Source organism: Chinchilla lanigera, unplaced genomic scaffold (assembly GCF_000276665.1).
Source record: "Chinchilla lanigera isolate Chin_1 unplaced genomic scaffold, ChiLan1.0 scaffold00013, whole genome shotgun sequence".
NCBI classification, from domain to species: Eukaryota; Metazoa; Chordata; class Mammalia; order Rodentia; family Chinchillidae; genus Chinchilla; species Chinchilla lanigera.
In genome coordinates, this window is record NW_004955414.1 from 26852257 (window position 1) to 26867249 (window position 14993).

The window sequence follows — 14993 nt, forward strand, 5'->3', positions numbered from 1 at the left end:
ACATCAAGAAGCTCCCAGCATTTCTGGCAAGCACAGCACAAACCACAGTTTTCCAGGTCAGCTGCATTTGAGAACAAAGGAACTGGAGATAAGCAGGTTGTGAGGGCTCATAGAATTGGGCCTAGAGATGGCCCTGTCCAAAGACAGGCCCATAAGAAACTGATCAACCGTGGAAGAGACCAGGACAGTCTATCTTTGAGTGAAGATGTTGGCCATGAGGACAGGCTTGATCTTCATGATAACTACAATATGTACAAACATAGGAATTCACTGAAGTGTCTATTTAAGATCTGCACACTTCCATATGAAATTATTCCGCACAAAAGGAGTAAAACACAATGAAGAGAAGGTACAGGGGACACGGCAAAAGTATTGTAAGATCAAGCCCAGGCCTCATGCACCGTGTTGTCTACTTGACTGTTCTATCCCTGGTTCCACTGCATCCATTGTTGCTATGATGGCAACTCCCAGTGGTCCCGTGGTCTATGGGTAGGTCCTGGCCAAGGGCAGGAATGCATGATAGACGATATGTGAAATTTAGTGGAGTCATGTCAGTGTGAGTGTCAGAGAAAACCTTGAAGGTGCTCATACTGAGACTTAATGGATACTTACAATGGTGACTGCAATACACACAAACAGGAGCTCACTGAAGTGTAATACTAACAGCTAGTATTCACTGAGCACTTAGGTTACGCCAAGCACTATCTGAAATACATCTATTAAATCCTCACAGAAACTCTTATTTGGTACATCATTTGTATTCTTTTGGTTTGCTTTACGATGAAACACCCGAGGCAGGCTACTTTATAAATAAAAAGGTTTGTTTGGGCTCATAATTTTTGAAACTTAAGGGCCCAAATCTGTGGATAGCTTTCTTGCTGGCAGAATCCTGGGTGGTTGAGGGCATCACGTGGCAAAAACAAGGATCAGACTTATAGGTCTGATCTCCCTCCCTCTTCTAGGAAAGCCTCCAGGCTCAGTTCTCCAGGTTCGAGCCCCCACCCTAATGACCAACCACATCTAATTCTAATCACTTCCAAAAGGCCTTGCCTCTGAACACTGTCACTGGAAGAAGTCTCTGCCTCCTTAAAACTCACCATGGGGAAGAAATTTTAACACATGAGTGCTTGGGGAGACACATTCAAACCAAACCCAAACCACAACACCATTGAATGCCTACATTTTACAAATAAGAAAATAGTTCTAGATTGAGAAAACTTGCTAAGATTTCATGAGTGTTTCAAAGCTGGCATGTCAGGCAATGTGGTCCCGGAACTCATGTTACAGCCACAACACAGAATGTCCCATACTGAATCTTCCACAGCTGGCTGAGCACCAGCTGCCTCTGCTCAGGTCAACACCACCTTCGCACAAAACAGAAATCCAACACAAGCCCAATGGGCTAGAAAGGACTGTGAGTACTAGAAAGCAGAGAGAGAATTTACAAAGAGACTAAAGTACTTGTGGTCTATCTACCTGTGTCCATGCAAGAATAGCATGAGGATGTTCTATGCTGAAAATCTTGGTGCTCAACTTCATTAATAATCAAAGAAATGCAAACTCAAATCACAATATGATACCACTACATACCTATCACATTGGCTATAATTTAAAAAACACAGATAATACCAAAAATGGACCAAGGATATAGAGTGACTGGATTCTCATAAGCAGTTGGTGGGAGAAAAAACTGGGAAAACAACTTGGGAAAACTCTTTGGAGGTATAATTATTGGTTTGGGCTACCATAACAAACTACCATAGACTGTGTGGTTTAAATGACAGAAAACAACTTGCTCATGGTTCTGGAGGCTAGGAAGTTCTAGATCAGAATGTTAGCCAATTTTATTTCTGGCAAGGGCCTTCATCCCAGCTTGCAGATAGCTGACTTACTGCTATCTTCCACATGGCAGAGAGAGGGAGACACACACACACACACACACACACACAGAGAGAGAGAGAGAGAGAGAGAGAGAGAGAGAGAGAGACAGAGACAGAGACAGAGACAGAGAGACAGAGAGAGAGCAAATGAGCACCTCTGGTGTCAACTCTTAAAAGAACCCATTATCCTATCTTGTCGTCTCCCCTTTATAATATCATTTATCCTTAATTTACTTCCTCACTGCCAGTATTGCCAGGATTAGGATTTTAACATCTGAATTTGTGGATATGCAGCTCATAGCATTCTGCTCCTGGTCCATCCAAATTCTTGTATGTCCTTCTTGTATGTAGAATAGATACATTCATCCCACCTCAACAGCCCCAAAGATCTTAACTCATTCCAACATCAACTCTAAAGTCAGAAGCCTAAAGTCTCATCTAAATATCTAAATCAGGTATGGGTGAGACTGGGGTGTACATTCATCCCAAGGCAGAATTTGTTTCCTGCTATGAGCCCATGAAGACGGACACATTATATGCTTCCAAAATACCATGGTGGGACAGGTATAGGACAGACATTCCCATTCCAAAATCAAGACATCAAAAATCAAAGAAGGGATCATGAGCTCCAAATAAGTCTAAGACCTAAGCAAGGCAAATTCCACTAGATCTTAAGGCTCGAGGAAAATCTTTGGCTTAATGACTTTGTCCTTCAGGCCCACTAGGCCGACAGCATCACCCCCAGGGCTCTGTGGGGGTGGCCCTGTCTCCTCCCTGCCGGCAACACCGTGCATCTCTGTTTTCAGGGGCTGTGGTACTAGTGGCAGCCCCCATGACCTCTCAATGGCCTTGGGCATTGTTTTTCTTTTTCCTTGAGGAAAAGTGTACATTCATAGCTGAACAGCTCCATGGCCTAGGATTGGGGAATCCAAGAAGCAGAACAACCTCCCTTCATTCCTTTCTACTTCTTATGCCTCTCTGCCTGTGTAACCTCCCTTGTGGCCTCTGCTGGGATGACTAATTCGGTGAATCACACTCCATGATGCATTTACCATGACCCACACCCTTAGTGTCTTCTTCATAAGAAGGTTTCTCATTTCTTTTCCAGTGTGGATAGACTGAAACTTCTCCAAATCTTCAAGTTAAGGTTAAGTGAGGTCACAAGGGTGGAGCCCTGATCCCATGGGATCTTACAATTCTTATAATCTAGACACCAGTGAGCTCATTTTCATTGTCTCTCCCCTCCTCTTGGAACACCCAAGAGGAGGCCATGAGCAAGACACAAAGAGGGCATCTACCAGAAGCCACGTTGGCTTCTTCTTGATTTATACTTTCCAGAACTGAGAGAAAATAAATTTTTGTTGTTCAAACCAGCCTGTGGCATTTTGTTTTGGCAGCGGGAGCCAACCAATACAGGCAATGTCTACAAGAAGTGAAATACATCAGCCCTATGATTCAATGATACTACTTCTAGGTATAAATCCAAAAGAAACGAGTACATATGTGCATCAAAAGACATGAGCGGGATATTCACTGCCACAATTTTCACAGTATTTCCAACTGGTAATACATCAACAGTAGGGTAGATAGTAAATTGTATTCATAACCTGGGGGAGAACACATAGTCATACAAATGAGCAAGCTACACCTACATGAAATATCAGGGATGTGTCTCATAAATATAGAAGTCAACACAAGAAGGTATGTGCTATGTGATCCTACTGAGTAAAATTCAGTATCAGGTAGTATAGTTTGAATTTTTAAAAATTTTTTTTAATTTGGACACTGGTTACATGAGTGTGTTTACTCTGTGGAAATTCATCAAGTTATTTCTGTCTATCATATATATATATAACATTCACACACATATGGTACTTCAAGAAAAGTTTATGTAAAGATGGTCACACATTACAAACATCACGGCATTTTATAGCGGTGAGGAATGAGCTGCTGTGCCAGCATGAGGCAGCGTGGGGATAGTGAGATCCGCTGACCTGACCTGTGATTAACCAGGGAGAGCACAGCAACTCAGCCCGCAAAAGTGGTCGGATTTCACCTGACAGTCTCTGGGAAGTCTCAGCACTCGTACTCAAAGCAACACACACGTTGTGAAGTTCATCAGTCATGCATGTAGGCAGGTACTAACTCTTTTGGACAAAGAGAATACAATTGTACACACCACACACACATCTGTGTCTGTATCATCTATTCATGATAGTATCATTTTAAAATCATTGCTCTCTTCTGGAGTTAAGTAAATTTTAAGACAACTTTGATAACTTCATTATCATTGAGAACACGTCATTTCATGGTGCTACTGGTCAATAGTTGTGTGTCATACTTTTCTGAGTAAACCTATGCCTTGCCCATGTCTTGCTTATGTCTTGGCATCTTTGTGTGTCTGAAGCCTAGACTACACATGAAAAATTCTTAAGAATAACTCATTTTCCTGGTAGCCATCCTTCATTCTCCACCAGAAGCAGGTCATAAGAGCTGAGAAGAAATCTCATGGCTATAAATTTTAGCCCCAGATATGCTCTGCTATAGCAGAGAGCCTGAAGACCATGACATGTTGGACTTAGCTACATGGGGAAGCTTGGGGAACACGGGCTCCTTCCTGCTAGAGACTGAAAGGCTTGACTTCCAGGAGCAGGAGTGTGATTTACCCATCGCCTCTGCAGAGGAGGCAGGTAGTCTTCTTTAGAAAATTATCTTCTTCTCCCCGCCCCTTGAGATCCCGGGCACCTAGCACTCACCCTCCCCCTGAAGTTTCCTTCCGGACAAGACAGGTATGACTCTCCACTTAGGGTTGTGGGAGTAATTCCCGATGAAAATCCAGAGCAGCCACGACATAATCTAGCTATTCTTCCCCAACATCAGACAGTCAGTCATAACCCACCCCCACCCCAGGCACAGGGACTCCCAAAGGACTCACCTGGGGTGTCATGCCATGGCAGATGTACATGATGGGAACATTCTCTGTATCTGGCCCCTGGTCAAGACACAAATCAGTCTTCAGGGAATTCTGCAGCTGAGCATCAGAGGAGAGACAACCACACAGAGAGAAAAGAGATGCATTAACTTGGGAATCAAGCATCCCCTGAGACAGAGAGCATCTCCTCAATCAACCCAAGGTCCCTTGAACACTGGGATCAGCAGGTACCAGCTTTTTGCCTTGTACAGAGGTATGAGGGAAGCCTGCCTAATGCTCAGGGAGAAACATTCACATCTCCTTAAACAGCGAGCTGGCTTTGGGGGCAGAAATCGTCTACTCAAAGATAAAAGACACATATATGTGCTTACACAAGGGAGTGCTACAGTGTTACTCTTCCACTTCTCCAGGCACAATGGCTTTCAAGGATCTAAGGCCACTCTTGGAAAGGGCAGCCTATGGTCTCCATGGCCCCGCTCATCAGTCACAGCTGAGTAGACCACTGGGTACCTACCCATAGTGTAGGCTAAATGAGTCTCTCGTTCTTATTTCTCTCTTATCTCTGGAATTTGACCATCTCGTCATTCTCTTACCCTGTGACAGGAATCCAATGAGATGAAGAGACTGTGATCACTGGATAGTGGGCACAGAACTGTGAAATGATTGAGATTAAGTGTAGGGGATAAATAAGAAGGCAGATAAGGTAAGAGATGAAAGAGACCATTCTGCTTTTGCTTTGGCTTTAATGGCTTTCTAGCTCATGTGCCCATGTCTAGCCATACTATAGTTCCTGTGTCCATAGAGGCTTATGGTACTTTAACCCACCTCTGCCTTAACTTGAGCTAGCTTAAGTGGGTTTCTCTTCTTAGCAACCTTAGTACAGGTGACTGGAGACCAGAATATAGAAAGACAGAGGCCATGGACCACAGCAGGGTCACCTTACTGGGGACAGTCCAGAGACAGTGAGCCCTGGGCTTGTGCAGTCCTGATGCCTCGTGGCAGGAGTGGAACGGACCCCTCGAGTGGCATGACATGGAACAGATACCAGTGGTCCATGTGAGTTCTAAGTACACCCTGCTCCTCACAGGCGATGAGGAACAGGTTCTTTTCTCTTGCGCTTCCTTTCCTTTATGGGTTATAGCAGCTTAGCCCCACATGGACAGTTCAAAGGTTCTGAAGAAGAGCATATGAACATGTGTCCACTCCCCAGGCAAAGGCAGCAGTCTTCCACTATGCACTCTCTGATAGGCTTGCCTTTGTGGGAGAACACACTTTGGACCTGTCCTGTTGCAGCCTCTAAAACCAAGCACTGCAACCCATTGCCATGACTTTCTAACTGCGATGGCAAACAGAAAGACCCAGAGGCCACTGAAACAAGGCTGGGCTCTTCCCTGAGTTCTTAAATTGGCCTCTAGGTGAGGACGAGGTTGTGGCTGTTATTCTGACAAAGTCTACCCTGGCTCTGTGTCAACTCCTCCCCTTTCAGCAAGTGGTCTTTTGAAGCAGTGGGAGAAATGGAGTCCTGGATCCAAAGCAACAGAACACCTTCCTGTCTGCTTTCTTCCCTCTCAAATAGAGATAATAATAGTGCCTACCTCGTAGGGCTGTTATGAGATTAAGTGAAACAATATCTACAAGTGCTTACCATAGGGCTTGGCAAACAGCAGATGTGCAATAATTGTTAGCTGCTATTATTACTGCTATAACCTACCCGAAAGCCACTCAGGGAAACTAACTGTTAGGAATGCATCTATGTGCCAGGTACCACAAAAAGAGCTTTCCATCTGAATCGCACCTAATTCTCAAAATGACCCAGCCAGCTCTGTAATATTCTCTCGTAATGTTGAAGAACCCGTGGTGGGGTTGCCCATCTGTAATGCTGCTCCCACTGTGTGGGCACTTGCCCATGTTGCCCTCTGCTCTGCCCTCTCTTTGCCTGACCAAACCTCCTCTTTTTTTGGTTTCAGTTTATCTGCCAGTCTGGAGTCCTTTCCTGACCCAGCTCCAGGGTTGAGGCCACTGCTCTCCTGTTCTCCAGTATTCTCATTTTTCTTACTGCAGCAACGGAATATTTCATTCTTGTTGCTATTTCAACTGTCTGTCGCTCATTTTTAGTCTCCAGACTGGGTCTCTGCCCTTCTTTCTGTGTAAGGGATGATCAGAAAATACAGCGGATGCTTAAATTTTAAAAAATGTATTATAGTGAAAGACACATTGTTATTAGTCCTCTTCAAAATACTCTCACCTTTCTTTGAATACACTTAGCCCATCGTTCTTGGCATTTTCTGAAGCAGTTCTGGAAGTCCTCTTTCATGAGTATTACAACAAAATATGATTAAAAAATAGTGAATGCTGCTGAGTGCCATCTAGCAAAAGGCAGGCTTATAAAAACATTATGGTGTGCCCTTGCCCATCTGATTCATTCAATCTGCAACTTTTGTCTCTTCCTCAAAGTCAAAATGATCATGAAAGGTAAGTGTTCTTAATCAGTTCAGGACATTTGAGGCAGCCATGACAGTAGCACTGAAGAACTCATGAAAAAGGACTCCCAGAACTTCAGCAAGTAACAAGAAAGATGGGCTAAGTGTACTTAAAGTAAGGGGGAGCATTTTGAAGGGGATTAATGGCAATATGTCTATTACTATAATAATTTTTTATTTAAATGCATACTGTATTTTCCCCCTGCATCTCATGCATCCTATGGTCCATGGCATGTAGTAGACAGGTACCACCTGTCAAATTAATGTGCACAGCAAATGAACAAATGAATGCACAGCATTCCCAAGTTAAGGGCATCAGAGTTGAACAAGTGAGAGAACTGGAGTCTGTCTACTCTGAAGCCCAGGCTCTTTCTATCATGCAAATGGCTATAATCCTAAGACTGTAAAAGATGTCCCATGAGACAGATTACAATAACCATTAAGGTTTTGCACACTGTGAAGGTTACATAGCAAGTAAGTGGCAAAGCAAATGTTCAGAAGCCAGCATGTCTGTTTCTAGATGCTTCTCTGTCTCTACTCTTAGCATCAGAGCTAGGATCCATCCAAAGCTATCCCATCTCCCTGGACACGGGGCTCAGTGATCCAGGGGAGACCCTCCCACACACAATAGGGTTCCCAGGTCCTTCTGTCTGTAGGAATCATTGATGAGACCTATTAATGGATTAATGGGCTGGGATGTAGATGTGACACTTTCCTGATTGAGAGACTCACAGGTTATTAACAATGTAGTTTCAGCATGAATTGAAACAGAGAACGATAACAAAGAACCTCTGTCCCTGAAAAAGACATCTGGTCTCTTTATTTTAGAGTAAAACTAATTACCATGAAGAACAATTCAGACCCAGCAAATTCTCTTAGTCTTGTGGCTGCATCCTGCTTGGCCCATCTTCACCCCATTGCCCCTATTAAGAGTTCATTATGCTCGTTGACAAGCAAGCATAGTGCTGCTCATGTAGGAGTCCAGACACTAGAGACCTCAGCCAGCCCTAGGATGGCTAACACAGCCTGGCCCTTTGAGATGATGTGCGCATGCCTTCAACACGACTGAGTGCAAACAACCCATGCTATGGGCTCAGGCAGATCCAGATCCCAGTCCCGTACACACCACATACTAACAAAACATTTCTGGGTTTGGCGTGAAGGACTACCTGATCAACCTACTGCACACAAGTGCAGGAAGGGACATTTTTGCTTAGAAGACGAGAATACTTTTGGCCCAGACCCAGAATTGCAATGGCTACCCGTATCCACCTCCATCGCCCCTGCTTCCTCTGCCTCTCTGGGTGAGTTGGGCTAATCCTGTTCGGCTGCAGCTGGGAACAGCAGTTTAGAAGCTGGCGCCTGCTCACAGAGGTTTGGAGTTCATGGTTTCTCTGGAGTCACCGTGGATCACTGTCTTTGTAGTGGTCAAAAAGCGCCCACAGCTCGTGATAGGTCAGAGTTTGGGATCTCAGGAAGGCTGAGTTCTTGGATGACTCTAGTGAGGTAGAGGGGAATGATGAGCACTTTATGGGACAATTTGTTTCCATGGCGATGGCAGGATCTGGAGCCTCAGATAACAGCTGGGCATCAACCATTTAGGTCTTGGCCCATTAGGTCTTTGTAACCTCTGAATTCACCATCCTGAGAAGCTTAGAGGGAAGAGGCTCCTGGGCACTTCTCTTGTGATGTGTCCCCCAACCTCCTTGGGGACTGTCATGGAAGGATGGACTCCTTACAAACTAGCTTCATGGATAAGAGAGTCTGGTGGGGGATAGGGAGGCCCTGGGGTCTGTGACTTTTAGAATGTTCAGAGTCCATAGAGAACACTGAACCGGTCTCTCAGTGAGGACATTTCCCACTTCTGAGCTATTGTTCTGTGCATTCTGGTCCCTACTGAGGCCGGTCTTGAACTTAGACCACATGGAATCAAAGGACAAGCCTCCATTCTTCAAGTTTTCATCCTGGGATATCAAAAAGGACTAGGGGGAGACTGTCCAAGTGAGGACCAGGATGGCGTTAGCTGGTGTTAAACGCAGTTCCACTATTGATTGTCTGTATGAATGAAACAAGCCATTTCTTGCCTCTGTTTCTGCTTCTGTAACATGAAGAGTGGTCTCAAAGGCTTCACTGTCATAGATATGAGTGTTATACGCTCAGACTGTAAAGCAGCAAAATCCAGGCGAGATATCCAAAAATCAATCAGGCAACATTTAAAATATCTTAAGAGCTGTGGATACTGGGACTATTGGGAGAATGGGAAAGTTTATCGTGTTCAAAGAACTGTAACCTCAGACAGAAAGTATATTTACATATCTCAGACTTACTTCTGTTCTAGGACAGTATTATCTTATCCCATTGAACGGATGAAGGAACTGAGGATCGCAAACATTAAGATGCTTGCCTGGAAAGTGGTCAGATCAGAAGCAGGTCTGTCTCTAGATCCCATTATCTGCATCTTGCTGCCTCTCATCAACAGAGAGAACTAAAGTACAGTGAGCTTGAGAAGGTTCTGTTTGTCAGAACTCCTTTGAGGGTGGCTCTGTATGAGTGTGGGAGCATCAGCCCTTTGGTCGGGGATGCACAAGGTGGTTAATAGAAACTCAGGTGCCTCAGCTGGGACAACAGTGGCTGGTGGTTATGTTATTTTGCAATCTTAAGCAAACTGCTTCTGTATTTTATTAAGTGGACTCTACAGGTTTGGGGCCAGAGCTGAACTGCTTAGGATGACAGAGGAGAGACAAGCACCTCTGTCCAGGGACTGCAAATGTTTCAGCTGTGAAAGCAAAAACTGTCTTGCAGGTCTAGAAACCAGTGCTTAGTCCCCAGGTCTGCTACAAGTTTCTACATGGGTGGGAAACTTCCCTTCCTCTCTGCATCTCTTTCTGGTCTTGCTTTCCACCTGCATCTCAGTGGAACCCCTGAGAAGCTGGCTGCTTACCACTCCGTAGGCAATGATGTCGGAATACATCCTCATCTCTGGGTACACACTGACCAGGTACCACCGGAAGGTTTTGCATTGCAGCTGCTTCCTTAGAGCTTTTCTTGCGGTGATGTCCCCAATGTCGATTCCTGAGTCCTGCACAGGGAAACAGAGGCAGAGATGCAGCTTTGCCCCAAACCCCACCTTGCTATGACCCATGCCCCAAGCAAGATTTGAGAGACTCTCTGCTGGATTGACCCTGTGGGAAGTTAACTTATACATTGTTCCATACAGATTGTTATCAACCCTATGACAATCCCTATTTAGACTACCAGCAATGATGGGTACTCTCACCAAATACCATTGAAAATAAAGAGCAAATCCTTAGACTTTATATGACTACAATTTAACACTGTATCAATTTATATAAGGAGACATTTGCAGAATTGGTCTCAGGAAGACCTTTGTGTTCTCCTAAAATTCTGGGTTCCAAGGGGGAAACCCTTTTTCCTGAATTCAGGATTGGAACACTATTTTTTTCTCTCCTTATGACCTGTTAACACACAAAAGAGATATAATCCATCAGGTATACATTGCTAACCTCTAGGAAGCTCCAGAGCTGGCTCTTTGCTCAGCTTAAATGTCTAGATATCAACTCCCTGTTTATTAACTGACTTTTGTTTTTCTGTTTTAATGGTTCACCTTATCTGAACTATGTGTTTACTATAAACGCATCAAGCCCTTTTTCCACATAAATTGGGAAACACACAAACCTCAGACAAGGTCACTTTGGCTCTTAGTAGAAAACAGTGAACACATCTTGTTTTGCCAAATATTTCATGTAGTGAACCGAAGAATTTCTTCTTCTAAAATACTTATCCGCCCAGAAGCTCTGAATGTGACTTTACAGCTTCTTTAAAGATATAATTAGTTTGAGATCTCAAGATAAAATCATCCTGGATTTAGGATGAGCCGAAAATCCAATGATGAGTATCTTTATAAGAGAATGAGAGGGAGATTTAGATACACAGAGACACAGGGAGGAGAAGACCACGTGAGGACACAGCCAGGGCTGGAATGACACATCTACAAACCAAGAATGCCAGCAGCCACTAGAAGCTGGAAAAGGGAAGGGAGGCTTATCCCCTAAAGCTATTCAAGGCAGGAAGGCCTTGCTGGGACTTTGATTCTAGGCTTCTGGCTTTCAGAACTGTGTGAGAATAAATTTATATTTTTAAGCCACCAAGCTTGTGGTAATTTGTTTTGGCAGCCCCAAGACACTCCTAAAATTACTCATGCCAAAAAAGGGCTAGAATTCCTGCCACAATATTCCCTGTAACCAAACCTAAAGAAACGCCAGCACCTAAGGGCCACTGAGCATCCCTGGCCCTCAGTATGTCTCTGCACAGAGGAAGCAGCAGCTGCTCTAGAATATTGAATCTTGCTTAAGAAAATATTGATGCCTTGCTGCAGGCTGACTTTCCCTGTATTGATAAAGCAAAGTGATTTTCAATGAAAGAAGCAGGATGCAAGAGCTTGAGGATGCTTTGGCTTCTCACTAACTTGGAACTGAACACGGTAAGAGAGCAGGTAAGAAGGCCAGCTCTGCGCCACACTCTGCATCTCAGGTGCCAGGTAGGGGATGATCCCCCAGGAAGGGTGTTAGAAAGCCAGGGAGAAAATGCACAGGGCATAAGAAACAATAGCAATGATAAGGGTTAACGCTTCTCTAGCGCTTTCTACGTGCTGAGCACAGATCAAAGTCTCAACATGTTTTAACGTACTGAATACTCCAGGCAGCCACCTGGGCAGAATTGGAGGGTTCCAGCTCTGCCTTTGCAGGTGGAATGCTGTAGAAGGACCGTGAAGTAAACTGGCAGCAGATACAGATGTGTCTGTGATTGAACAGGAAGTACTGGAGCAACACTACATCAAGGGCAGCTGGGATGCCTCCTGGGGACTACGTGGGGAGGGGGGCAGCCAGCTTCCTCCTCTTCTATCTTGATCAACTCGTCTTTACCAAGTATCCCTCTGTTTTGTGTGAGGCTCTGCCCTGAGCACTGGATATATGAGCAGAACTGCCACGGTCTGTGCCTGAAAGGAGTCCGGGAGATGCAGACAATAAACAGACTGCACACACAGCGTGAGGCACGGAAGGAAACAGTGTGAGGAGGAAAGCGCCTTCATCCTGCTTACTGTGTGGATGGCTGGCAGGGAGGGGCAGGGAGGAGGCCAACAGTCAAAGAGGGATTCCCGGTGTAGGCAGTTCCCGGACCCTGCTACACTCCACCATCACCTGGAGAGCTTTTTTTCAGGTTCCAACACCTTTACAGACTCACTGATCTGAATCTCTGAGGGTGAGGCCCTGATCAGCATTTTTCACAAGCTCCCAAAGTGATTCTGATGCAGTTGCTCTGCAGATTGGCTTCTAGGAACTAGTAGCGGAGGGAGAAATGGATTACACACACGGCCATGGTGAACTCATCCACGAATGAAGGAGAGATCCGAGAGAGAGGAGGAGATTAGAGAATATGGAATCATGGAGCTGGGAAGTGGAGTTTTAAGGAGAATGTGGGTTCCTCTAGGCGAAAGGCTTTAAGGTGTCTATTACATTAGGCAGTGAGGAGCTCCATGCTGGCCTTGGCAAAGGCAATACTTGATGGTATATTGAGAAATGAGTGGAAGGTGAAAATCTCTTGACTGCAGAAGCTTCAGAGGAGGAAGAGGAAGTTTGGACACAGAAGTTCACAGAGGACTCAAGAGACAGATTTTTTTTTTTTTTGGAAACACTCTGACTTCTTCCTTTTCCACCAAGGGCTTTGCGGGGCATTGCCACCTCTCATCTACTCACTTCCCCTCACCCACTTGATTGATCTGAAGTATCTCCTGGAGGGGTCAGAGGCAGACACTGAGTTTCATCATTTTTCAATGACTTCAACTCATTAGTTCTCTACCATTCACTGGGTTGCTGTCTGTTTCAATATCTGCAGCTGCCGTGGGAAAGAGGGCTAAGTCTGCAGCCTCGGGGGACAGAGGGAAAGGGCTGGGCACATGGGCAGGACTCCAAGCCTAAGCAGAGCCTGGAGGTCTACAAAGTTCCCTCATGAGTTCCTGGGAAGTTTCCAAATGCTCGTAACAGTTTCTGCCAGCAGGGGACACCCACAGCAGGACTCAGCGCCTGGCTCAGGATTCTGCCATCTAATGCCTGAAAAGGCACACAGTGGTTTCCCTAGAAACACTTTTACAGTCAGGGATGCAATCCCAGGACTGGTTCATGAGGGTTGGCTGTGCTCTGTCTCACACTCCTCGGCTCCTCAGTTGCCCTCCCCTCTAAGAAAATCTCATTGATTATAGGAGTCTGAATCCAAACTAGAGTTCCCTTCCCCAGCATGGTAGTTCTAGAGGGAGGCTGCGGAAAGCTCCCATCCAGGTCTCAGCCTCTTTTCTAACAGTTTAGCCAGAGAAACATTAGCTTGGTGGAGAGTTTAAGGTATAAGGCCTTCCTGTGGAAACTTTAGGCAATGACTGATCTTTGAAAGAGAGCTGAGGCTTTCTGAAGGACTCCCGATGGGATGCCACAGCCCTGGGAGGAAAGAAAGGTCGTGCAGTCAACAGCTCTGCCGCACAGAATGCAACATAAGCAATGAACTCCAGGCCAAAAGCTGGTATGGAGGTTGGCATCCTGTGGCTGGCATCTGTTGGGTTCTTCCAACTCAGCATTCCAAGGTCATTTCCATGTGACACGTGGCAAGGCTGAACAAAACTAGGAGAGAAACGTTGCTTTTCCCTGACACTTCTTAAAGTGTACATGACTAGAGGGACAGAGGACAGCAGCAGACAGTAAGGTTCTGTGATGAGGTCAGAAACAGCCGAAAATGTTCAGAATAATTCCCTTTTCCTACTAAGAATCCCAAGGGAGTGTATCCAATCCCCACCCATATGGCTAAATAAATCCTATATGGATATTCCTTAATGCTCGGTCAGGTTAAATGGAGAAGCTTAAATCCAGTCTACAGGGAGATTAAGGTGCACTTTGTGAATTGTTTGTCATTACTATTATATTTTTAATCCTGTACCATGAACACCCAATGTCAGCGAAGCTGAGGACCGGGAGTAGGAAGGGAATGTGGAGCTGTGGGGCCAATTTTCATTTTAAAATGAGGTTACACAGGCTGAGAGAGATTAAGTTCTCTATAAAGCATTCTGATCAGGTGCAGGCAGGGGTCAGAAACAGCTCAGAGCCTCAGGATCAGCCCTTTTCTACATACTGCATGTCTGTGGGTTGGCAGTGCCTTCTAGCATGGTAAATGAGGCTCTGACCTATGGGAAGAAAAACTTACTTCCACTATTTTGGTTTTTTTCCCTCCCATTAAATCCAAAGAAACTGAGCCCCACTGGCATTCCTTACCTCTTGGGGTATGTTCCAGGCCATGTAGACATGGCTCTTAAATTCATCCATCCAGACTTCAGCCACCCTGAGGGCATTCCTGCGGACATGGGCTGTGAGGTCCTCAGTGTAGGGCTTGTGGGCTCGCTCTATGTGGGCGATCCGTGAGCAGGGCAGGACCTCCACGCTGCCGCCACACTGCCACACCTGCAGAAGATGAGGAACCTCTCGTCAGGGCCAGATTAGCCTCTACCTCTAAACCACCACTCTGCATGAGCACGGAGAAATCTAGTCCCTCTCACCTTGTCTCTCCACACAGTGCATCAGGGAATGAGCTACATCTGCTCTCTGCTTCCACAGCAGTGTGGTTAGGAGGTCATTAATTCATGGC

At 45.3% G+C, this 14993-nt stretch overlaps 1 protein-coding gene across 1 annotated transcript in view; it reads right to left on the reverse strand.

Moving 5' to 3' along the window:
- Positions 1-14993, reverse strand: part of Galnt18 (polypeptide N-acetylgalactosaminyltransferase 18) — a 333981-nt gene that overhangs the window by 40201 nt on the left and 278787 nt on the right. The window contains exons 7-9 of the mRNA XM_005380289.2: positions 14624-14809; positions 10234-10371; positions 4816-4911 (exon numbers count right to left, since the gene is read on the reverse strand). Coding sequence (XP_005380346.1) covers positions 4816-4911; positions 10234-10371; positions 14624-14809 — 420 coding nt within the window. The remainder of the gene's footprint in view (positions 1-4815; positions 4912-10233; positions 10372-14623; positions 14810-14993) is intronic.